General features: G+C 45.2%; 1 protein-coding gene across 1 annotated transcript in view; it reads left to right on the top strand.

Annotated features, from left to right (window-relative positions):
- Positions 1 to 3,326: 3,326 nt before the first annotated feature.
- The window catches only part of LRRK1 (leucine rich repeat kinase 1), a 117,230-nt gene continuing 94,240 nt past the window's right edge, over positions 3,327 to 26,316 (top strand). The window contains exons 1-3 of the mRNA XM_007110918.4: positions 3,327 to 3,461; positions 7,028 to 7,135; positions 8,059 to 8,309. Coding sequence (XP_007110980.1) covers positions 8,210 to 8,309 — 100 coding nt within the window. The 5' untranslated portion in view covers positions 3,327 to 3,461; positions 7,028 to 7,135; positions 8,059 to 8,209. The remainder of the gene's footprint in view (positions 3,462 to 7,027; positions 7,136 to 8,058; positions 8,310 to 26,316) is intronic.

The raw sequence follows: 26,316 nt of genomic DNA, 5'->3' as shown, positions 1-26,316 counted from the left end.
CTTTGGCACAAAATGGCTTGTAATAAAGTGGTATCAATCCCTTAAGGACAAAATTACATTTGCTCAATCCATCAAGTCCCACACTTAGCTTGAGTGTGAAACTCACTTCTATGGTTTTGGGGGTGGACCAGGCAGCAAGCTTGGCCTCAGAGGCTCTGCATCTTAGTTGGTGAAGTTGAAGCTGTCATCTGAGCTGACTGAGTCCCTTTTTATCATAAAGTGATTACGAGATGTGAGTGTGGGAAATGGTGGGGAAGATTGCACGGGGATTTAGAGAAAACACTGTATCCTGCAACTGTGTGCACAAGCATCCATTTTTGCCACTTTTCTCCACGAGGATCTCGGTGTCTGGGTTTAACTTACCTAAAGTTTCTAAGGCTTCAAACCAGTAAGCCTCAATCACCAAGTCATACACTGACACTGAGGTTGGATCAAGAACATTCCTATACTTGGTTAGGTCTACCATGCCTAACCATGGTTAGGTTCAACCCTGCCTCTCGTGTTGAGAGTCCATATCATCTTGGCCATGTAGAGGTAAAGTTCCACCCTTTCAGAGAAAATTTAAGGGAGGCTTGGATTAGATCCCTTTTAATATATGCACTTGTGTATGCTTTAATGCATTTAGAAACCTCCCATTTCCCAATCAAAATGTGAGCAGAAAATTCAAGGAAAACGGCATTACCTTCATTTGGTTTACCATGAAGTTTTACCATGAAGGTAACCATTCTGAGGACATATACTGGCTGTAGTGTGTGTACATGTGTGTGTGTACACACCTGCCCTTGTGTGCCTGTCAGGGTGGAGCACAGTAGGTTGGCACATTCTCTAAAAGTGGACCCTTTGGAATGCCCTAGCTTCTCCTGATGGTGGACCAAGCCCTTTTAATGTTCTTGCTCCTAGCATGTGGCTGACTTGAGGTTGAAGGTGGATAATGAGGGACATTTTTTAAGTGTCCAATGAGAAATGTCTGAGGAAACAGAATACCCAGCTGAAGGGAGGTGACTAGAAGAACTGAGGGGTCAGTCAATCACTACACCTTCAGAAAGCAGAAAGGGTAGGTCAGGGAGGTAGCTTCCAACTGACCCCACCTTAGGAGGGGTCATTCCAACATGAGATGCTGGTCAGCTGGCGTCAAGAAGAAGCAGAAAGAAATCTTAACTGACCTGTAACAGTCACCTCATGCAAACCTGTAACACATGCCAATGGATAGAGTTAAATGCTGGGATACAACCAGCTCGAAACAGGCCAACCATGTGACAAGTGTCCTGGCTATTTTCTACAGTGGAGACATTTCCAAGCCAATTCCCAAGCTCATTTAAAAGGGAAATTGCCCTGAGAAAACCATAATTCAAAAAGAGTCATGTACCACAATGTTCATTGCAGCATTATTTACAATAGGCAGGGCATGGAAGCAACCTAAGTGTCCATCGACAGATGAATGGATAAAGAAGATGTGGCACATATATGCAATGGACTATTACTCAGCCATAAAAAGAAACGAAATTGAGTGATTTATAGTGAGGTGGCTGGACCTAGAGTCTGTCATACAGTGTGAAGTAAGAGAAAGAGAAAAACAAACACCGTATGCTAACACATACATGGAATCTAAGGGGGAAAAAATGGTTCTGAAGAACCTAGGGGCAGGACAGGAATAAAGATGCAGACGTAGAGAATGGACTTGAGGACACGGGGAGGGGGACGGGTAAGCTGGGACGAAATGAGAGAGTGGCATGGATTTATATACACTACCAAATGTAAAATAGATAGCTAGTGGGAAGCAGCCGCATAGCACAGGGAGATCAGCTCGGTGCTTTGTGACCACCTAGAGGGGTGGGATAGGGAGGGTGGGAGGGAGACGCAAGAGGGAGGAGATATAGGGATATATGTATATGTACAGCTGATTCACTGTTATAAAGCAGAAACTAACACACCATTGTAAAGCAATTATACTCCAATAAGGATGTTTAAATAAATAAATAAATAAAATAAAAGGGAAATTGAATTGCCCCCATCCCCGTGGGCTACGTCAGCTCCCTGGTCTGCGCACTGGGCGTGCGCTTCCTCACGGTATCGCTAGATGGCAGAGCCGCGCGCCTTGCAGGGGGCGCCTCACCGCCATCGCCGGGCTCACCCAGAACCGTGGACGCCACGCCCTGCAAATTATTAGGGACTTTTCGGTAGCAATCATACTGCCTCCTTTTGCATACTGGAATTAGAACCGCAGTGGTGAGGGCAGGATTGCAAAACTGCACCCACCCTTTTGGAAGGGCGTCTGGTCTAGGAGAGCTGGAGGGGCAGCCTCTAGGGAGCAAAGCTAAGCTGCCCCGTGGCCCCCTTGGCAAACAGGGGAGCTTGTCCAAGAGGTCACTGCCTGGCCTGTCTGCAAGGTCATGGTGGGGGTGGGAGTGGGGCTGCAGCTGCCCGGCTTTTGTGAAATAGCAGTGGTGGCAATTTGTCTCTGTGCCTTGAGAATGTTCCAGTCATAACATTACATAGGAGGAGCCTGGGGTGCGGGTCCTGCCAGGGTGCAGAACCATCCACTTTTTTCCAAGCAGGTTTCTCTTTCCCCGGTGGGCACGTGGAGCCGAATCCGATGCCTGCCTGCAAGCATGGACGTGCATCTTTATGATCTGCGTTTGGATAATGGCCTCAATGGTGGGAACATACTTACATTAGGTTGAAACATAATAAATTGCCTACACTCCCTCATGTTTATCTATCACACCACCCACCAAAAAATACCCAGACAATTTTAAATGATTGACCAGTGACATCTTTGTATATATCCATAATTAAAGTAGTAAATTCATGTGGTGGAAGGGGTTCCACCTTCCACCAAACTGGAATAGTTTGCAAACTATTAAAGCTTTAAAATTACATATTTCTAGTCTGCTCTATAAAGAGTTGTACACAAATGAATATTCCCGTCTTTTTAATATTTACTGCCAGAATCTACGACCCACATATACTAGTCAGAAGTTCATCAGCGAATCTTGCTGCTGAGCGGAACAGAGGGGCAGGGAAAGCTGGGTTGAGCAGAAAACCAACCAATCTCACCGCTGCTCCTGCCCCGCGTGGAGAGCAGGGTACCCAAACCTGGAGGAGACCTCGCGCTAGAAGAGCCCGTGGGCCCTGTGGTCACCCGGGCGGGAGCAGTGAGTGTGATCACCCGGGGTTTACGGTGAGGGAAACTGAGGCTGGCGGCCGCAGGGACTCCTCGTGCCCATTGTGGAGAGGCCTCTCAGCGGCTGACCCTCTCCCTGCTCGCTCTTCGCGCCGCCCGCCGCCCGCCCTCCTCAGGATTGAGGAAGTGCGTCTGGCCCGGCCCGGCCCCGGCGCGCGGCCCGAGGCGCAGGGGCGGAGGGCAGAGGGGCTGCCCGGTCCCGATCCGCCGCTGTCCTCCCGGCCCGCGCACAGCCGCGCGTCCCAGGCGCCCGCGGTCCTGCCCGCAGTCGCCGCAGGTAAGTGCTGACCCGGCCCGCACCCCGTCGTGGACCCGCCGCCTCCTGCTGCGACCCCGCGTGGAGCCCTGGGCTCTGCAGCCCAGGCCCGGGGCGCGGGGCGACCCCGGATTCACGGCCCCGCCGCCTCCCGCCGCGCTCGGGGGGTGCCGGGTGTGTGGGCCCAGGCGGGGAACCCGAGGCCTCGCGGTACGGCACCGGGGCGGGGGGAGCAGACACCAAACAACAAAAGGAGAATACACCAGGACGTCTACACATTTCCTCCGCCTTGGGAGAAAACCCCTTCCTTCAAGTTGGAGCGGGCCGTGGGAGCGCGCGTGTGTGCGGGAGTGTGAGTCTGAGTGTGTGGGTGTCGGAGAGGCACTGCCGGGGAGGCTCTCTGCCGGCACGGCCTGGCAATGCAAGACGGCCGAGTGCCTTCGCCCTCTTCTAAGTCCGGGGCACGCTTCTCGCCCGAGGGTCTGGATAAAACCCGCCATCTCCTTCGTGGTCTCTGCGGCCGACCTTCCAAGGCGGGGACGCAGATGAGTGCGGTCAGGGGTGGGGGAAGGCTGGGGGTCGGAGGGAGATGGTAAGGCGGAGTATAGGGATCTCTGCGGTCGGTCCACCCTGCTCCTTCACGTTCTGAGGCCATGAAGTTTTTCTCCCACAAGCACATTCCCCTGCAAGGATCAGAGAAGTAGAAAAACAGGGGCGTGCAGTTTTGTTTTTAGCGAGCCTCTCACCAAATGCACTGTTTTGAGAGTTTGCTGCTCACTCCCATTGTATCCAAATTCCCCGGGCACTGAAGGGGCAACTAGAATATACACGATTTTGAAAAATGTTTAACATTCAACTCCTTTTGTGGTCTGACTTAATTATCATTGTTTATGTCCTGGAAGAATAAAAAATTAAGTTAAAAACATACAAACCTCACACCTAATGTGTCCCTACAGGAGGTTTGGGGATCTGCCAAACCTCTCCCTCCCCCAGGCTTCCACACCTCAGGGAATGGCCCATAGTAAACGCAGATGCTCAGATAAAAAACGTGGGAGTTGTCTTCCATCCCATTCCCTCGTCCCTTGAATTCAGTTGTTAGCAAGTCCTTTGGGGTCTACTTCTCACATGTGTCCAGGTCCATTCCCTTCTTTCTCACCACCCAGCCTAGTGCAAGGTACTAGCATCTCTTTCCTGTACAATTGCGGTACTTCATGCCCCCCCCACCCCATTATCTGTTTGGCAGCCAGAGTAATTTATTTTTTGAAAAAAGGTAAATTAGAGAGTGTCTGTCCTCTGCTTGGAACCCTTCAATAGCTGCTTCTTGTGCTTGGCATGAAATCCAGAAGACCTCCTTCCCTGCACATCCCCCAATTGATCTGGCCTCTGCTATCTCAGACCACCTGGCCATTGCCCCCCCACCCAGCCACCCTCATCAAACCCAGCCTCACTCTCACATCCCTCTCTCTATGTCCTTCTTTCAGTTGCCACTGTCTGTGTTCCTACTTTATCTGTTTAATTACTCCTTTAATTTACCTGGAAGTCTCTACTGGCACTCCAGGTGTCAGAGACCCTTCCTATGTGCCTACCTTGCTCACTGCTTCATCTTTACTCCCAGAGTTGTCCAGGAGGCACCAAATGTATGCAGGTATAGAGACTGAGTGGTGAATGGACAGCCTTAACTTGTTTGTGGCTTTAGACTCATGAAAGGCTTCTGTTCTCATCAGGGATTGACAACTACACATTTCTCCGGTTTGTAGCTCTGTAATATTTTGATGTCCACAAATGCATTAAACACATTTTGTAGGCAAACCAATATTGGTCAAGGGATGCCAATAGTGCAAAGACCATGGGCCAACCAACTCGACCAGGCTTTTCAAAAAAGAGCTGGATGATAAGAGCATTTCTAACACATTTCATTTGCAAGTGTCTTCCAGCTCTTTGGCAGTGGCAGCCCTTTCCAAGCCTCCTGAAAAGACAAGTGAGCAGGTTTAGGATGTTTCTTCCATGTCAGAAAGTTTACTTACTTAACTGTGTCATCCCCACCAGCTGTAAGTTTCATGAACTCATGAAGCTCACTCCCCATGGAAAGGTCCCAATAAAAAATTTGTAGAAGGAATATCAGGTTCCTTTTTTTCTTTTCCATCAATGGTGAGGTTTTAAAAATTATTAAAATAATTATTATTGCAGGACACTTCTTGAAACCCTCTTTAGGATACATATACTATAATGTAAAGAAAACATGTAACTTGCAACCATTATTTGTTGCATTGATCTGAACCCAAAAGCAGCAGGAAGAAGCAAAGATCCATTAGAGGGCAAAGATTGAGCAAAACTTGGGTTACTTCATCTTAAAACTTCTACCTTAGAGTCTAAGCCAAAATACAAATTATAACTGAAAAACTGCTCCAGTGGCAAAATCCTCCATTGGTAAAATGATTTTCAAAAGGAAACTGAAAAGGGGAACAAAATGGCTGGGTGAAGGTTGGCCTAAAATATTCTTAAGATTTTTTTTTAACTTAACATATATGGTAAGACACTTCTGTTTTCAGAAGGAACATCTACTAGCATTTGGATTTTTCAGGTGTTGTTGGATATAATTGGTAGCTGATACTGAGAGGCGTTTGAAAGCAGATAACAACTGTGCGCCTTGGTTTCTGAATGTTGCTGTGTGATTTGGAGCCTTTATTTTAAAACGGAGATTCTGTTTTGCTACTTCTCCCTGTCCCCTCTCAAGTCGATTTTCCTAAACAGGTTTTGCAATTTACAAAGCTTTGATTGTCTCCTAAATAGTGTCCAGATTGATCATTCCTTCCTTCCTTCTTGGACTTTTCAGGCTCCCAAACTTCAAACATGGATTTTCCCAAGTGTGGTTTCTCTAAACCTTTTGCTCTTTAGTTCGGAAAGGTGCGGGCTCACAATGGGCAAGACCTCTGGTTCAGGGCTTTCCCAGTCCCACCTCCCCTTGCCTATAAGAGTACAGACCACCTGGGCCAGGGGCCTGATTTCCAGGCTCTAAGATGAGAAAGTTCCGGTGCTCTCACAGCCTTGTTCCGGAGCTTACTCAGTGCCCACCCTGTTCAGGGTACCTTCTAGAACCTGCTCACTGGGGAAACAGTGGGTTTGCCCCCAGCATTGATTTTTCTGAGCTTGTTGTTTTTTTTTTTTCTGTGTAGCATGTGGGGGTCTTAGTTCCCCAACCAGGAATTGAACCCATGCCCCCTGCATTGGAAATGGGGAGTCTTAACCACTGGACCACCAGGGAAGCCCCCTTCTGAGCTTGTTAATCAGAGGGCAGGTGGGAGACCCTGCTGGCTTCCCAGTCCTCCCACTATTATTATTGCAAGTAAGAACGACCTCCAGTCCTATTGTAGAAAGTGACTGTAGAAACTTGACCTTGCTGGAAATCTCACAGCAACCGGGAAAAGTTGCCTGGGTGCATGTCTGTTTTTAATAGATGATGTTGCCTTAGGCATCATTTACATGACCTTAATTTTCTTTTTGGACTACACCATCACCCTCTAATTCAGAGTTGTCTATCTCAGAGAACAGCTGCTAATTACACCATACTTTTTATGTCTGTACTATAGACTCCACATGACTGCTGGGAGAGACACATGCATTTCATATGGTCATCCCTTCACGTCGTGCAGTTCACCCCGGGCCCTGCCAAGCTGAGCCTGGATCTCACCCTCAAGGTGCTTCTGGTCATTTAATCAGCATAGCAGCCTATGTCCTTGTGTCAGGGACCCAAGGTCAGTGGGAGCCCAGCATGTGAGAGCAGTGTCTTGCCTCATCACAGTCTCCTTAGTCTTAGGAGATGTGTCTTAATCTAACTCAGAGTTTCTCTGGATAATTCTTGGCTGTGAGCGGCTGTCCTGTGTGCTGTAGGATGTTCAGCAGTGTTCCTGGCTGCTACCTGCTAAATGCCTTTAAGCACCCCCACCCCCAGAGGTGATAACCAAAAATGCCTCCAGACATTGCCAAAGATCCCCTGGGGTGGTGGGGTCAGGGAGAATGTAGGGAGCCCCTTTCTGTTATCCCCCAGGGCTCAAACTGACTTGGCTTCATAACCGGTACCAGTGCCTTCCAGACCCTTCTCTTTGAGATTGCTGCGTGATTACCTCTTTGTCATTACGTGCCCACCTCTGGGCTTCCGGGAGAGTCTGTCCTGGGCAAAGGGAAGCCTTGTTTTGTGTACGTGTGTGTCTGCCCCACCCCAACTGGAGCATGAACCCCGGAAGGAAGGAGCCTCATTTGGTTGTCTTAGTGTCACCCTGCCGGTGACTATGAATATGTGTTGATGGAGCAGTGATTGAGCCCTTTACCAGTAGGTGTTCTACAGTTGTTTGGCGTATCTGAACTCTTCGCAGGCAGATTGGAGAAGCTGGGCAGATTGGAGCCCAGCTGTGAGGTGGGGTGGGGGAGCTCTGTCTTTTCACTGCCGCCATCTGACCAGGTGTGACTGGATAGATGGAATGTTAAGAGAAGTGTTGCAAAAAGGGGGAGGGGGAACACCAATGTGTATTTACGTGACCTTATAAATAAGTATGTGCTTGGGTGCAGGAAGTGACTTGACAGTTAAGAAAAGCTTTCTGACTTGATGTTTTTTCACCACTAGGATGAGACAGCTTTCCGCTCAGCCATGACGGTGTGTCTGTGACTTGGTCCACCCTGGACTATAAGTCATGACTTAGTCCACCCCTCAGGGAGCCGCGGCTGCTGTGACCACTGCGGGAATTGACTGGGGAGAGCGGCCACCTCGAGGCTTGATGGTTGGAATGTCTCGGCGACCACCCAGCATGTACTGGTGTGTGGGGCCAGAAGGGTCAGCCGTGTGTCCAGGACACGCCATGGAGACCCATAACAGCGGTAAGGGCAGGGCTGGCCAAGCCTGCTTTGCTTGTTCTACGTGTGAACAATGGGTTCTCAACCAAAGGATATAAATTGCCAATTATTTGATGAATTGTATAGTTTTTCAATATAAAACATATCATGGGATTCTCACTTAAATTCTAAACATTGAAGGAGCCATGGGACAAAATTTATGTGGACTTAAGATTTATGTGGATCTTAAGAATCAGGGCATCATTTCATGTTGGTTAAAAAGTTTTTTTTAATGGGGATTTGGTTTTGTGTTCTCACTATACAAATAATATGTTTATTAAAGAAAAATTGAAAAAAGAAAAAAGAAGTAGAAAAAGTAATCACCCAGAGTCCCACTGTCCTAAACACAGTTAATATCTAGGTATGTTGTCTTCTAGTCAGCTTCTCTGGGCTGCAGGGACTTTGTTTTAACTTTATTTACTTATTATAGTGTATATACTTCAGTATCCTACTCTTTTCCCCTAACTTTGTGTCAGTCACCTAGCTTGTGGGATCCAGTGAAATATCATCTTATTTGGGAGCGCTGTGCAAAATGATTGACCTAATTCTTACTCTCCCACTGGATGTTTTGGGACATTTGTGTTGCTTCTAGTTTCTGACTCAGACCAAAATCATTCCATCTCCATCTTCTTATAGATGGTTTTGAGATTATTTCCTTAAGATAGATTTACAGAAGCGGGACTATTAGGTTTGAACGTTTTTAAGCCTCTTTACACATATTGCTGGATTGTTCAACAGAGTTGCATCACTTTTATCCCCAATAGGATATCATTGCTATTGTTAACAATAAATATTTTTTAAGCCCTTAGTACATATGAGGCACTGGGTTCAGTGTCTTAGGAAATAACCTCATTAAACCTCATGACAACCTATAAATGGTACTTTTATCCCCATTTTATAACTGAGGAACATGAGAATAAGAGAGATGTAGAAACTTGGTCAAGGTCAACAACTTGTAATGGGCAGAACTGCCCTTTGAACCGTGTCTTAACCCTGGACTCTCATCCTCAAAGTATAGGTCATCCTGTGGGATTTGAGAGAACCTGTGGGTTTGTACCTCGGTGGAGTTAGCGATTCAGTGTTGTACCTGGCTCAGTAGACATTTTGTTCAGTTACTTAGTGTTTTTTTCTCCATTGAAAATGCCCGAAGTCTAACTAAAGTGATGTTTCTGGAAGATTTCTTTACACATAAGTCAGATTATGAAATGAGAAAAGAATTTGCTTCTTGACATTGTCCAGCACTAAATGTTCCCAGAGTGTTTGACTTGCATCTTTTGAAAGGTTTTCTTTTTTTTTTTCCAGATGTATGCCTTTTTTCAGTTGCTTGTTAGGAAGGCCATGTCTTATTAGCTTGAGCTCAAGGTGACGTGCGTGGAATGCTATTCCTGATTTTGGGTAGAACCTCTTTCCAGGGCACTCTCAGCTGCAGTATCCCATCTGCCTCTCCTCAGCAATCCTGAGGAATGATGGTGGGGGCAGGAACGCTGGGTCCTTCTGGGGCTCACTGGGTGGGTGGCTGTGTCATCTGAAAAAGCCCCAGAGGAGGCTCTGCCCCGTCCTCGTCCTGGTCAAGAGCTGGTGGATCTAAGCGAGTGCTTCTCCACCCTGGCCCCCAGAAACACTGGGCAGTGCCTAAAACTGTCAGTGCACAGGCACCCCCAGGTCCACCTGAGCAGCATCCTGGGGGTATTGTTTAAAAGTTCTTGCCTCCCCACCACCACGATCCTACTGTGCAGCTGGGGTTGAGAATCAACTGGTCTAAATGATTTGGACCAGCAAATTAGAGCAGCATTTCTCAAATTGCAGTATATACTCCAGTCCCCTGGGGATCTTGGTGAAATGCAGATTCTCATCCTGTGAGTCTGGGGGCACCAAGAATCTGCGTTTCTAACAGGTTCCCAGGTCGTGCCAGTGTTCCACCAACAGAGAGGCAAAGCTGAGACCTCAAGGTGCCCAGGAATCCTCACTGACTCTTACAGTTCCTGGGGACCTGGGTCAAGGGACCCTAGACAGACCTGGAACCAGCCCTGCCTCCAGGCCTGAGGTAGGACGATGACCAGAGAATATTCATGTGCACGAGAGGCCAAAGTGTTGACACTCCTAGCCCTCATTTTTCTCCTTTGAGGTCTGGATCTGAACTTTACACTGCTCCTACAGCCAGTTGCCTCTCCCTGACAGCTGTGATCACCAGGTGGCAGGGAGCAGGCTCAGAAAGGTCTTTTCTGCCTCAGGGGCCTCTTTCCCCAGTGGAATCTCAGGACTCCACACCTCCCTGTTCTGGATGAGCCTCAGGACATACACAAAGCTTGAGAAGCCTATGGGAATCGTGCAGCCCCCACTGGTACTGCTCTACTGCTTAGGGCTGGAGGGTGCCGACAGGGGAGGTGGTGTCTTGTGAACCCTGATGCTCAGGGATGTGTTTATGCACGGAAGAAAACACATAAACCACAGAATTGAAGAAGATGAGAGAAAAGTGACCTGAAATACATTGTAAAATTCTTTCCTATGGCTCAGCATTATGGAAATTATGAAGAAAGTACAAATTTATGCCCATTCTCCAAGAGTTGAAAGGTCCCATAGGTGGTAGCCAAGGAGCTGAGTGTGGAGGGCCTGCCCTGGGACCCCCAGGGATGAAACCCTACAACACTCCCCTCCTGCTGGCAATGGGCTGCTTACATGGCTTAGCAGCCCGACATCAGGCCCCTCCTGGCCTCCTGCAGCTACCATTTAGCTCACCTGAGAGCAGTGAATGAGGGCAGCAGAGGACCCACCCTGCTTTCCTGCCAGGTCCAGGGGAAGACAGTGACACCACGGGGACCTGCGTGGGTACTGGGAGTGCTGAATCCATTACCTAGGGCTCTGGATTAAGGAGCCACTACTAACTACCTGTGACCTAGAGTGATGTGTACTTCTGTCACTGTCTTGTTTAGAACCCCACAGCTGGTTTATGACTGTTTCCTTTCACTGAGTGAGAAGGGGTGGGGAGACACTTCTGGGACTCACACAGTGTGATGAGGGCTCAAGAGCCTGTCTGTGGGGTTCATTAGGCCTGCATTCAATTCTTAGTTCTGGGTGACCTCAGCTGAGTGGCTCAACCTCTCTGAACCCTGATCCAGACAGACACAGAATCTTAGTGGGATGTGCCAATCAACATTTATTTCTGGCCTCCTGGCCAGCAGGGGTCTGGGGGGGCTCTGCTGCGTGCTGCAGTCAGCACTCTGCTCCATGCGACTCCTAACCTCCTGAGACCAGCAGGCTGTCAGGGCACCTTCTTCCCTGCCAGTTGCAGAGGTACAAGTGGGGAAAGCAAAACCATTCCATGTCTCTTAAGGCCTAGGCTCAGAGTGGCACGCTGTCGCCTCCATGCCTCTGCCCTTGGCCAAAGAAAGTCACATGGAGGAGCCCAAGTCAAGAGCTTCCTGCACGAGGAGGCCACAGCCAGGCTGTGGATTCCGGCAGAGGGGGAGGATTGTTGTCCATCATTCATCTACCACGATAGGAGTTGGTGGGCTTCAGTACTTTAAAATTGTATCTTATTTATGTATTTCTATGTATTTATTTAAGCAGCCCACAGAGCTTTTCTCTCATGAAACTTTACCTGGAGCCCCAGCCCACATAACAGCTATAACAGTGGAGTTGCTCTGATGGGCAGTCGTGGAGGGGTGGGGGTGATGAATATCCCACCGCTGATCTTCACCTTGAGCCCGGAGCTCTGTGGGCCCAATTTTAAAACATCACATGTTGGATTTCATTTTCACAAAATAGAACTATATACACCAAGACCATAGCCTGGGAGCAGGTGATGCTCAAAGAGTAGCACAATCACTGGGGATTACAGCCACTGCTCTTTGCTTACCCATAGGGGTACATTGAGCATGCGTTCTTTTGTGGTTGTTTTGCATTACTTTTGCAACCAGAAGAATAATATTGCAACTTATTTTAAAACTTGTTTTCTCTTTAAGTACGGAAGTTTTGTGATTAGGATCCAACCTGCGTACTTCCTCCCTCGTTGGGTGCTCATTTCCAAGATCAAATTTGCTTTAACTGGCCTCTTTCCCACGAATTTCTTTCTGGATTAAATGGGGCAATATTTGACTCCAGGAACCTGCAGCTGTGCCTCCCATGGGGCCCACCCTCTGAGTTCTGTCCCCATTGGATAAGCTGGATATTTTTCTGCCCCACCTTCTCCACAGAGGAGTCCTGCCTCCCCTCCCCTTCCCCACAATCCACCAGCCTCACCCCAAGGATGACCATTGCAGACCGAATTCCCAGCACTGCCTGAGGGAAACTGTCAGAAAGAGGACCAGTGGATACCCAAGTTATTCTCAATGTAGGAGCAGCTCTCTCACCTTTTAAAAATCCTTGGAAGATACCATGCTTTGGAAATAATGTTATCATTATACTTCCAAGTAGAGTTAGGAAAAGATCCAAACTTTAATAAAATTAGTAAAAAACTAACTTTTTACTTTTGGGCTTTTGGTAGTGGTCTTGTGTGTGTGTGTGTGTGTGTGTGTGTGTGTGTGTGTACTGGGTGTGTTTGTTGGTGCCTCTACCTGTTTTGACTTACACAATTCACCTTTTGCATGTTGAGAATGGTTAACCCTTTCAGCGCCCATGAATATGTGAGTGCTTCTCTAACTGCCTGTGGTGCCATGTGGGCTATGTGTGCCTGTTCTATGTTTGTGCAGCACAACTGTGCTCCAGAAAGGTGTGTTACAACCTTATTAGTACTGTCAGCATTCAGCTGGCCTTCGGTGCAGGAGGAATGTTTAGAGAGCATGGATGGGTTCAGAGTGTGTGAGCTGAGAGAACGAGGGTCAGTGAGATACTGGGCCAGGACTGCGGACCCAGCCAGTTTGACAAACATGTCATTAGACATTCTTCCACGTCCGTCTCACACCAGTCAGAGTGGAAAAACCTGTCCTGTCAGCTGAGGTAAGGCTCCTGGGGAGCAGAGAAGTGAGGAAACTTCTAGATAATTCAGGCTGAGAACGCTTGGTGAGACTCTTCAGGATCTCACCAAGGCTGAGAGGCGCTTGGACAGACATGACCTGAGGTGGTCCACATCCCCCGCCTCTCTGTGAGCGGTCCTGACTTCTGCTGCCTGCCTCTCACAGCATGGACCAAAGAAGGAGAAGGAGCATTCCGGAGGGCCTTCAAATCCTAGGTTTTCACATAGCTACTTCCAATGTCCTTTTCTTCTTCCTTTGGCTTTTTCAAATCTGTTTTGAAAATAACTTTGTAATACAAGAGCCAAGTAGATTTGCCTGAGTGAGGGCTCTGCCTCCTTTACAGAAATAGGAAATAGCGTGACTAGGAAGTGCCCCTCCGGTGGCAGCATGCTTTCTTAGTGAGCCACTGTAGGAACTCCTACAAGGGGCAGATCTGTCGTTTTGTGTGCCTTTCAGAGTGTAACCGCCAGCCCACATCTTAAGCTGTTCCTGGACTTGGTGTCCTGCTCATGCCTGCTGGGAGGACAAGGCTTTGCTGGGACTGTGGTCAGCAGGGTGCCCTCTCCAGCCTGGCTGCAGGAGCAGCACTGGGCGCCCCAGGGACCGTAGCCATTGTCCAGTAAGGAATCCCTTACTGAGAGAGGTGAAGAGGAGGGAAGCTGTGTGGTGGCCCAGGTCGCAGGAGAAACGGCCGTGGGCATCCATCCATGTGGGAGCAGTTAACAGCTGTGCTTCATGCCTGCAAAGTCCTGCCCAATGACAGAAGCTCTGGGTTTGATGGGGCTTTTAATATTAACCTAAATCTGAGGCTTAGATCGTCTGATTATTTGTTCGGAATATGCTTGCTTACTTCTAGCAACAGGGAGCTGACTCGCTCTCAAATATTCTGCTCTGTTGGGAAGTGTGTGCTGCTGCAGAGGCCAGTCCTGTCTCCACTGCCTCTAGCTCCACCCACCTAGGCTGATTGGCATCCCTTAACCCCTTTCTTGAAATAACTAACTTTGATGTCTTGCCCTCCCTGTGGATTCCTTTTTAGGCTGAGCAAACCATCCTACTGCCTTCAAGAGCAAGCAGCCCGCAACGTTACACATTTCACTTGGATATCACCAAGCTTTTGCCTTTTAGTCTGTAGACTAACCGTTAGGCCATGACCACCTGGGCCCAAGGGGAAAGCAGCCTCCCACCCCTTCCCTCCACCCTGTGTGGGTGGGCTCTCTGGAGTGCCCCATCCCCCCACCCCATTCTAGGTGGCCAGAGCCTGAAGCTCACCCAAGGCCTCAGCCCACCTTCCCCTTCCCCACATTTGCCCCTAACTCCTTCACCAGGGCAGCTACTCAGTGGCCAGGAGAGGAGATTTTCTTTCCAGCTCCGTGCCCTGGCCTCCACAAAGAGGTCAGTGGCCTGTGAGCAGGTGCCTGCGTGGACATCCCCAGGCCCCGGTGCAGAGAGATAAGGATTTTCTCCCACTTCCCTGGCTTCCTGGTCCACATCAGCCAGACTCTGAAGAAGCCATAACTGGGATTTTTATGAAATTCTTTAACTCTGGGAATTGAGAGAACTAAATAACATATAAATTATCACACCCAACATTTAAGTCCAAACTCTAGTATATGGATTTCACACACATTTTCAGGAACCCTGATGAATGAAAATAGGGGCTTCCAATATTCTTTAGAATTCCCAGTTCTGAGTCTGTTCACCATCCTAGCCACCCCTGTGTTCAGTTTCTCCAGATTCTACTTAACCATCTTGCTATTTATTGACATTTGTTATAAAGAATAAAAGATAAAAAAGCAAAAAACAGAAGTGTGCATCTCAAGCAGTACAATCCTTCCTAAGCCCATAACCCTGATGTTATAGAAGGAATCACACATTAGTTAGAAATTATATTTTCAATTGTAAATAACTTTTTAGGATTGTACTTCATTTTGCTAATTCTTGCTATGTTTGTGCCTCGCAGCTTTTTATGTCATCTACATCGTCCAGCATCCAGTGGCCAGGCATGTCACCAGGTGTTGGTTTAAAATCAATTGCTTACCTATTCATTTCAGGAGAACCAAAACCAAAAATAACTTAGTTGTGGCACTTTGAATTTTTCAGCAAATAGAGATATTTAAAGGCATTGAAAAATTTAGTCCATTATTTTGAATGTAGAACCAAGTGATGATGCAAATTTGAGGTTAGAATTTGAATACATTTTGTATTCAAGAATGACACTCTTCAAGTTCCTTTTAGTAGCTCATTTTGGACTTCAGATGGCCCTGTGAGCTCTTAGACAGGTGGGTGGCCACAAGTGGCCCACACCTGGGAGTTAGAGGTGAAAGAGGCCAGGGCAGACCCTTCAGGCTGTTTGCACCCCTCCCTTCTGCTCTCAGAATCAAAAGTCTCCAATGGGTGGTCGCCCGTGTCCCCATGCAAACATCACCAGCACTTCTGGGTTCAAAAGCAAAAAACAAGCAAAGAACCCCTGCCTGATAGTGGGCAGGGGCCTCCCCAAAGTTATGAAAAAGTTACTTGTGTGTAATCACACACATTCTCATATAAAATCAAATGCCATCCTGCCCAGGTGACCACTGTTAGCTGAGTGTGTTTCTTTTCCATCCTCTTCCTACACTCATGTCCACACACACACAATTCTTTTTTGTATATATTTCTGGGTTTACGTGCATGACAATTGTACATGCGTTGCACAACTTTTGTTTACTTGAGTGATGTATGTCTTGGAGTCCTTTTCATGTGCATCATCAAGTTCCATAGTGTAAATACAACAATATTTATTTAATCAGTCTGCTATTAAAGTGCCTTTAGATTCTTTCCATATTTTGCTTCTTACCATAAAAGTTGAGTATACCCCAGCAGAATGGAAGGATCAAAGAGTAAGCACATTAAAAATTATCAAAGTAATACACAAGCCCTGGTTAAGGAAGCAAGTGATACAGATGGACTATAAGGCAAAGCCCCAGTGTCAGCTCCCAAAAGTGTCTCTATTTCCTGTTTCTGGTTCTAGTTCTTCAGGTCATCACTATTTCTCTACATAAAGAATATGCCTGCACGTTTCTCTTGCTCCATCCGTTGAGACAGAGTCTGCTGCCTGCCTGCCTGCCTGTCACGATAGAGGACGATTTCTTTCCCCTTGCACCACACCTCCCAGCTGCTCCCTCCCACTTAATTCTATCAGTGTGGACTCATCTCTGGGTGCTTTTGCAACATTAAATGATATGTTCTCATTGCTATGACTTGGCCTGGGGAGTCAGTGTCATCCATGTTCTGTGGGGCTCAGGAGACACACACCTCTTCCCTACTTTTTACATCCACCTGGTTCCCACCTCTTACTCAGAACTCTTATTTTGAGCCCTCAGTTACCTGGAGCACATGAGTGAGAAAACTCAGAAAGAGCTGTGGTGGCACATGTGAGACTCGGTTTTCCTGAAAGCATCTTCCATTGGTCTTCCCCGTGATCCCAAGTGGAAATCATTTGCCTTTAGACCTTGGAAGAGCCTGCTCTGTTGTCCTCTGATGTGGTCTGATTATCATTGCTTTGTGGGTGACCTGTTTTTTCCTCTCTAGAAGCCTTTAGAATCTTCCCTGTATGTCTGGTCTTCTGAAATTTCATAACAAAAGACCTGGGTGAGGGTCTTTTTCCTTCATGCTGCTTGGTACAGGGTAGGTCAACAATTTATCCCTTTCAGGCCTGGAAAAGTCCTTGTATTTTCATTGATAGTATTATCTTCCTCTGCTTTTTCTCTTTATTGTTTTGGTTTGTTTGCTTTTCTGGAACTCCTGTTGCTTATCTTTTCCCTCACGTTTTCCAACCTTTCTTAACTTCTAAAAGCTCTTTCCTATTCTTGATTGTTTCTTTTCATAGCATTCTGTTCCTGTGACATATATGCAGTGTCTTCTTGAATTCTCCTGAGGATCCTAATTGGCATTTATTTTGTTTTGATATCAATCTTACTATCTTCTCAGTTAATTTCTTAATTTATTTCTTAATGCAAATTCATTGATTAAAATAAACATTTTTACAATGAATTCCAGATAAACCAATAATTATAGGATTCAAAGCATTATTAGGGAAATTTGCAATCAACTAGAAGGCTGTTACCAGAGGTCTGGAAAGAAGGCCCCGGGTAGCCCAGGACAGTGGGGCAGGAAAGGAAGAAGAGGATGGAGTGGGAATCTTTTCTGAGGACCTATGTAACAAACTACCCCATAACTCGCTGGCTTAAAACCACAGCAGTTTATAGTTTCCCGGGATTCTGTGAGTCAGGAATCAGCAGGGCTCAGCGGGTGGTTCTTCTTGCCTCACTCACATGTCTGATAATTCGGTGCTCCTCACCGTGACTGCTCTTTCCACATGCTCATCCAGACGTCCACCCCCAGCCTGTTTACAGCTTAGCAGTTGAATTCCCAGAGCTCAGAAGCAGAAACTCTGAGGCCTTACTAAGGCTTATGCCTGAACTGTCTCTTCATCGCTTCTGCCGCCCTCTGTTGGTCAAAACAAGTCAGAAAGTAAGTCCGGATTCCATGCAGGATGAGAAATATTAGATTCCAGCTCCCAAAGGAAGGAATGCCAAAAGTTTGTGGTCATCTTTGACACAGCACACCACAGAAATCAATAATGCATTAGATGTGAGGAGTAAAAGAAAAAGGAATCAAGGATGTACCCACACTCAGACTTAACTGGTATTAATATTTAGCCATTTTTACTTCAACAATTATTTTAAGAAGTAAAACATGACAAGAATAGTTAGAGCCCCCTTTGGAACTCTCCCTGGTAACTGCTCTTCATAAACCCCCAAAAGTAGCCATTATTCAAAGTTAGTATGGACATTTTGCCATGTTTTATACCATTGTTAATTATGTCAGTGCCTATAAATACATAGTATTGTTTCTGTCCCACCAGGCAGTCCCCTCTGGTCAGCAAAAATTCTATAACATCACCTGCCTGGGTTAAGGAAGAGGCTTCATTGAGGGAGAGGAAATCACAAAGCCTGGGTCTGCAGGATGGGTTGCCTGTGGTCCCCAGCCTCTCATCCTCTCAAAGGGAGGCTTGCCAGGGCATCTGCTGCATGGGAGTGTGTTCCAGTCCAGCAGAGGGTCCAGCATGGATCTCCACTCCCAGAGGCTAGCCTGTTCATGACATGGCAGTGTGGGTGCTGGCTGCCTATAGGGGATCACTTGGGGCTGTGGTATGTTAGAGAACCTCCAGGCACTAGACCCATGGAAACTGAGCTTGGATGCCATCCCTTCAGCTGGGAGAAGTGGGCATCCCTCAGCTGGCTCATTGTCCAGGTTTGAGAAGTGGCAACCAGAGTCACGTTTGGGCAGTCCTGCTCTTTTTAGAACAGTTTCCATATTTAAGATTTTAAAATACATATTTTCATACTGTGCCAATCTTTTTGTAATTTAATTTTTTAATCAACACTAAGTTTGTACTGTATAAGAGCTTTATTTTCCAAGAAGCTGGATAAAACCTTTTACCTATAAAACCATCTAGGCCTGGTGCTTTTTTATGGGTAGACTTTAAAATTATTGATTCCATTTCATTAAAGACTGTAGTTTTATTTAAATTTTCGATTTCTTCTTGAGTTAATTTTGTGAATACATTTTTCTAGATAGTCACCCATTTAATCTAGATTTTCAAATGTATTAGCATAAAGTTCCTAGTGACTTCAGGATTTAAAATACGGTTTTAGATGACATCATTTAGTTTTCATAGATATATCATATACTCGATATAAAATTCAAAAGTACAAAAGGGAATACAGTGAAAAGTATTCCCTCCTACTCAGGTCCCTAGTTTTCCAGTTCTCCTTTCTTCCAAAGAATCAGAGAAAATAGTTTCCTCTCTCTTTTTTTTCCTCAGAAATCAGTTTCTTAGGCCTAGATTCAAAATGGCTTTTTTCTTTTCATAAATCCTTAGCCTAGGCAGAATTTTGAAATTGTTATGTTTTTATCTCAGGTTTTTTTTCCATCTTTTATATTATGGAAAATTTTGAACGCATCAAAAAAGTGAGAGAATACTGTAATGGACCTCTCTGTATCCATTGCCCGAACTTTAGCAATTATCACACATAGCCAACCTTGATCTATTCATATTCCCTTCCCTTTCTCTCTAGATTATTTAGAACCCAATTCCAAACATCATATGTTAAGAAGTGTTTTAAAAAGTCCAACCCAGGGCTTCCCTGGTGGCTCAGTGGTTGAGAGTCAGCCTGCCGATGCAGGGGATACGGGTTCGTGCCCCGGTCCGGGAAGATCCCACATGACGCGGAGCGGCTGGGCCCGTGAGCCATGGCCGCTGAGCTTGCGCGTCCGAAGCCTGTGCTCCGCAATGGGAGAGGCCACAACAGTGAGAGGCCTGCGTACCGCAAAAAAAAAAAAAAAAAAAAAAAAAAAAAGGCCAACCTCAGTACATTTTATATACATTTTTAAAAATAAATAATATGGGCTTAATAACATCAGATATCTAGTCAGCATTCTAATGCCCTTGATTGTCTCATAATTTATTTTTATCAGTGGTTGACTTGAATCAGGTTTGTTACTGAGTCTCTTAATTTCTACCTTTCTCCCTCACTTCCTTTTTCCTTGCAATTTAATTGTTGATAAAACCACATTGCTTATCCTTTGTAGTTTCCCACAGTCTGGATTTTAGTGATTGCATCCGGTGTGGTGCTCCTCTGTGCTTTCATAGATCCAGAGGCTTGATTACATTCAGTAAGACTTGGCAAGAACACTAAATAACTAGTGTTATGTATTTCCTATTGTTTCACCACAGGAGTCAAATGATGTCTAGTTGTCTCTCTTTGCTGTTCAAATTTTTCAGTAATTTTGGTGTTGTCAGCAGGATACTTCATCATAAAGGTTGTAATGGTTTTTCAGCTTTTCTCCTAATGATTTTATCAGTCATCAATCGTTGCTTTATATCAGTTATTTCTTTGGGGTTGTGAAGTGATGATATTTTAAGTCTATCATTCTTTCTTCATCTAGCTGAAATCTATCTCTAAAGAAGGACTTTCTCCCGTCAACTCTGTGATACCTTGAGATACAGTTTGTATGTGAAAGTCAGGATGAATGAATCTTTCCCTTATTTTAATTATTCCAGTTTCTGAAAATGGATCAATTCCCTAGCATCTTTCAAAGGTGACCGATAAAGTGTGTCCTTTTAGTATTATTACTCATTCATGGATTTTTACTTTTTTATTTCTGATGCTAAAATTATTCATCTTTTGCCAGCAGAAGCCCCTTTGGGTTGATTTCTCTATCTTTTGACATGACCCTAGGAGTCTTTGATAACATCCTTGCTTTCTGATGTGACAAGATATTCCAGGCTCCTGTGGTCCAGTTCCTGTCCCAGACCTGCCATCTGACATTTCTCATGATTTAATTCTCTAGTGTATATTTTTGTCTCCTTTCTCATTCCAGATATTGTCTGTACTTTTGCTACCCCCCACCCCCGTTTCTTACTTTTTTGATCAATCTTTCAATAAGATTGTTTCATGAGTCCTTTGAAAGAAGCAGCTTTGGGGTTTGTTGTTGCTTTTTTTAGTTTCTTTGCTTTCTATTTATTTTTTTCCAACGAAAGATCTCACATATTTATTACTGAGCCAACCCACTAGTGAAGAAACATTGAAACAAAGAGGAAAATTAATTTCCCAATAAAACACATCCAGCTATCCAAATAGTAGTGGTTTTCAGAGTGATATGGTTAAGATGCACATGACCTTGATACAGCAAAAATACACGTGCCATTTCATGTGTGATTCCTTATAGACCGAGATTGGGTCTTCTCCAATGTCTTCTCTTGGAGTTGTACCTGATTTTATTACATTTTCATCTGAATCCACTGGAGAATAGGACGATTCTGCTTCTGTTTCTTGGCCAGGAATCGCTTGATCCTGAAAGTCTTGGGAGAGGACAGGGCGAGGAACAGAGTCAACCACACACACCAAGATGGCGGACAAAAACTCTTTGGTTTCTATTTAATTAATTTTTTTTTTTTGGCTGCGCCAGGTCTTAGTTGCAGCATGCGGGATCTTCCTTGCCATGTGGGGGATTTTTTTGTGGCATTCGGGCTCTTAGTTGCGGCATGCGGGATCTAGTTCCCTGACCAGGGATAGAGCCCAGATCCCCTGCATTGGGAGCGCAGAGTCTATTTTTTTTTTAAGTTTAACATTGGAGTGCTTTATTATATTAGAAAGCTTCTGTAAGTCTCAGAACGATAATTCTTTTTTTTTAACATCTTTATTGGAGTATAATTGCTTTACAACGTTGTGTTAGTTTCTGCTGTATAACAAAGTGAATCAGCTATACGTATACATATATCCCCATACCCTCTCCCTCTTGTGTCTCCCTCCCACCCTCCCTATTCCACCCCTCTAGGTGGTCACAAGCACGGAGCTGATCTCCCTGTGCTATGCGGCTGCTTCCCACTCCCTAGGTTTTTCAGAACCATTTTTTTTTTTAGATTCCATATATATGTGTTAGCATACGGTATTTGTTTTTCTCTTTCTGACTTACTTCACTCTGTATGACAAATCTAGGTCTATCCACCTCACTACAAATAACTTAATTTCGTTTCTTTTTATAGCGGAGTAATATTCCATTGTATATATGTGCCACATCTTCTTTATCCATTCATCTGTCGATGGACCCTTAGGTTGCTTCCATATCCTGGCTATTGTAAATAGTGCTGCAATGAACACTGTGGTACATGACTCATTTTGAATTATGGTTTTCTCAAGGTATATGCCCAGTAGTGGGATTTCAGGGTCATATGGTAGTTCTATTTTTAGTTTTTTAAGGAACCTCCATACTGTTCTCCATAGTGGCTGTATCAATTTACATTCCCACTATTTTTAGGTTTTTAAGGAACCTCCATACTGTTCTCCATAGTGGCTGTATCAATTTACATTCCCACCAACAGTGGAAGAGGGTTCCCTTTTCTCCATACCCTCTCCAGGGAGCGCAGAGTCTTAACCACTGGACCACCAGGGAAGTCACTCTATTTAATTAATTTTAGCTTTTATCTTTATTTTCTTCTTTTTCCTAAATTCACTCCTCCCCTCTTCAGCTTCTTCAGTAGTATGCTCTAAGTTCTGAGAACTCATCTTTTTTTCAACTTGAGAATGTTTCTTTTTGAGTACATGGTTCTGGAATTCTTATTAGACACGTTTTGTAAAACGTCAAGGATCATCTTCCATGTCTCTTTAATTTTTTTGTCTGTACTTTAACTTCTTTGTGTCTTGCTGCTGCACGCTCTGCACATATTGCTGATTTGTCCTCTGGCTCTGTCCATTATACTCTGCCACCCACTTACTGTGTTTTACAGATCAACTCTTTTGTTTTAATCTCCCAGCTTTTCAGTCAATTATTGTGTATGGATGCTGTGTCCTCCTGTATCTCTCCAAGACATTTATTCTGAGGTCTTGTTCTTGCTTTACTAACACTGGTACTAGATGGAGATGGGCCCCCGAGATTCTGGAAAGCCAGAACCCGAGATCCTGCTTAGGGAAGCTCAGGCACTGACTCAGTCTTTTCCTCCCAGATGAGGGTAGTCGTTGCTGATAGCAAGTTAATCATCAACCAGAGAGTCCAGAGTTTGTCCACACTCCCTTATCTCGGTGACTGGGTTATTTGTGTAGGTTTTCCCACTGAGCAGTAATGTAAGGGTGCAGCAAGAGATGCAGGCTCTCAGATCTGGCAAGACCTTACCTTGCCTAAGCTGTCACTGTCAACAAGACCCTACCTTGCCTAAGCAGTCACTGTCAACTGCTCACTTCCCCTTGGGGACTCTGAGGCCCAAGGGGGAACTGCGGTGGGATATGCCTCATCCTCTCCTGCCCTGGGGGGTCAACATGCTCCCTGTGGCACTGGGTCCTTGGCTAAATAAGCAGGGAACTCAATTTAGCTTTACTTTCTGTGTGTAAGGATGGGGGTGGGGAGGGGTCTCTTCCTGCCCTGCTTGCAGGCTCTGTTATAGAAATTGGGTGCTTCTCCTTTATGGTGTTCATCTTCCTCAAATATTTGTGGGTACATGGCTGGATGTTGATCTTTGTGTTTGGAATTCCCCATAGCTGTCTGTGAACGCAGTTTTGGTCAATGCAGCCTGCAGATAGGTGGGCAGGGAGACTGCAGTGGGCTGTCCTGGGGGTGCACCCAGAGTATGTCTTCTGGGTGGGGGGGCTCCACAAGCTGCCTGAGTGTCACCCACCACCTAAGTTTCCACACTTCCTCTCTAGTGCACAGCGGGCAGAAACCTCTTCCCCCCACTGCCTGGCGCAGGCTGGTGAAAGGCTTACTGTGGGTTTTCCCTCTGAGCAGTCCCCCTGCTGGTGGCTCTGGGGGCCTTGCTTCCCGTATGCTCTCCAGGCAGCCTTGGAGCACTCCTGAACCTTGCCTACCTCATGCACGATGGTTTCTGGACCTATTAGGTCTCCTTCTTGTTTTCTGTGTTCACATGGCTTGTTGAGTTTGGTATATATATATATAACTTTTAAGGACTTGGGGCAGGAGGTTGTGGCTACAGCCAGGGCTCAGCCTGCTGTCTGGATCCTATCTTAGCCTGCTGTCTGGATCCTATCTCCCAGCATCTCCTTGGCATCTCTGAGGTGTGCAATTTGCAGGGGAAATTTAGTGATGGTGTCAAGCATGTGGACTTTGCTGTAGGAAGGAGCTGGGTTCAAATCCTGGTCCCTCTGCACCCCAGTCCTCGTCTGTAACACAGAAATGGTTAGAATCTGTTTGCAGAATGCTTAGCACCATGTGAAGTGTGCATGCTTGGTAGTTACTCAGTAAATTATGTAGCCTCACCTGGACTCTAGTTCTGTTAACTGAAACTGATAATAAAATTACACTGATATTTACTGATAAAAATGGGGAGGTCCTTAAAAATGGGAGGTCTTTGATTTTATCGGGCTTGAAGCCATAGAAAGCATGGAATTTACAACGTGTCCAGTCCTCATTTTCGAATGTGTCTATCACTGAAATGTGATGACCCCTAATCTAATCATCAAAATTGTTTTAATTAAAACTGTTTAAGTTTTAATTGAAAATGTTTTCATTAAAGTCAAAATCTTTCCTAGCCTTATCTTCAGAATGCTTTTTTTGACCAGATTAGCAAAATCTGTTTGTTTCCTACTAAAGCTTGAAGTTCTAATATTCATGAATATCTTTTAAATGTTCAGCTGAAAGCTGTCCATAAGGAGTGCCTCGAACTCATCGAGAAATAGTGACGGCTGAGTCAGGTTTCAGTGGGCAAAGGGCCACAGTAGCAAAACCCAGGCATTCTTGGGATGTTTGCGGTTTCTGAGGAATCATGGAGCTTCTTGCTTTAATAATCAGAATATCACTCATAAAAACAAAGGGCCATATTGTTGTCTGGCCAGGGTTTGTATTAACTGAAGAAGTTTGTACTATGTGAGTGGGCATTTCCATAGAGGAAAATAGCTGTGAATGTGGCAATCACAGAGTGGTCTGGTCCAACTCAGCCACAGGCTACAAACCCAGCCGCAGAGGAGTGCAGCACCCAGGAATGTAAACTCTTGCTCAGACTGAAGATCTTCTCTGCGTTTTTGTCTCAGGGCAAAGGGGTGAGGCTGCAGGCGTTTGCTTCTGTTAGGCATTATCTTTTATGCAGATACATTTGTGGTGTTTGCTTTTAACTTTTCAGAGGCCACGTTGTAATCACCCAAGGGGTTCCCTTCAAATCTATGAGTTAAATACATCAACTCATAACTCTGAGAGGTACAGAGGACCCCTGATCCTGGCTTGTTGCTTTTTTTGGTGTGCCTGCTTTGGGATTTAGAAGGCAGATGGCAGCCCCTGTTTTGAGGCAAATCAGCTGGAGTCAATTTTTGTTGTTTGAACTCGAGGGTGTGTATCTCTGCCTGAAGACATGCAGAGGAAAAGGCAGAGCAAATGACTTCATGTATTTTTCCTTGCCAAGATCTTAAAACTTTAGTTGTCTGAATATAGTCACACAGCTCAAAAACCATTCTTTGATTTTCACATCCTTACAGAATGTCTTTATGGGTATACAAGCAAAACAAATACAGATTCTTATTTTCCCTCTTTTATACAGTATGTAGCTGATCACACACACTGTTCTGTACCTTGCCTGTTTCTGTCACACATTCGTGCTATTATCATCATCATAATCATTCTTTTGACAAATGCATAGAATTCTATTGTGTTGTACCTCAGTTTATGTAAGCAGTCTCCTTTACTGGACATTTGGGCTATTCTTAATATTTTGTTATAACAAAAAATGCTGTGATGTCTTTTCACATGTATACAAGCATATCTACACAATAAATTCTCAAAGTGATGGGTCAAAGGACATATGCTTCTGAAAATCTGCCAGATAGTGCCAAATCACCCTCCATGGGAGTTTTTCCTGTTTACCCCCATCCTACACAATGTATGTGCTTGCCTGTTTCCCTATAGGCCTGACAACAGTGTTTGTTATCAAATTTTTGGTTTTTCCTAATCTGATGTGTGAAAAAGGTGTCTCAGTATAGTTTTAATATGCATTTCTCTTATGATAAGTGAGGCTTAGCATGTTTTAGTGTGTGTAAGAGCTGGTTATATTTACCTTTTTTGAACTCTCTCTTCATATCTTTTGCTTATCAACTTCTAGGACCTTGTTGATCTTTCCTTATCTTTCCTAGGAGCTCTTCACATTGACGTTGTATCTAGTGGGTAACTAGATGCCCTATCCAGATCAATTTACAAGCCCAGAAGAACTGAAATGAGAACTTTGAATGTCCAAGGGCCTAAAGTAGAAATGTTTTGCTCTTTTCTTAATTATTGAATTAATATAAATTAAATGTACACTGTCTAGGGGAAATCATTATAAATATACAGGATCGTATGAAGGAAACTTTAAGAATATTTAAGTAAATCTGATAAGGGGTAAATATCCAAAATATATAAAGAACTCATACAACTCACTATAAAAAAAAAAACCTGATTAAAAAATGGTCAGAGGACCTGAATAGGCATTTTTCCAAAGAAGACATACAGATAGCCAACAGGCA

This window comes from Physeter macrocephalus, chromosome 11, assembly GCF_002837175.3.
Source record: "Physeter macrocephalus isolate SW-GA chromosome 11, ASM283717v5, whole genome shotgun sequence".
NCBI lineage: Eukaryota > Metazoa > Chordata > Mammalia > Artiodactyla > Physeteridae > Physeter > Physeter macrocephalus.
Note: the sequence above shows the minus strand (reverse complement) of the source record. Positions and strands in the feature narration are given on the sequence as shown.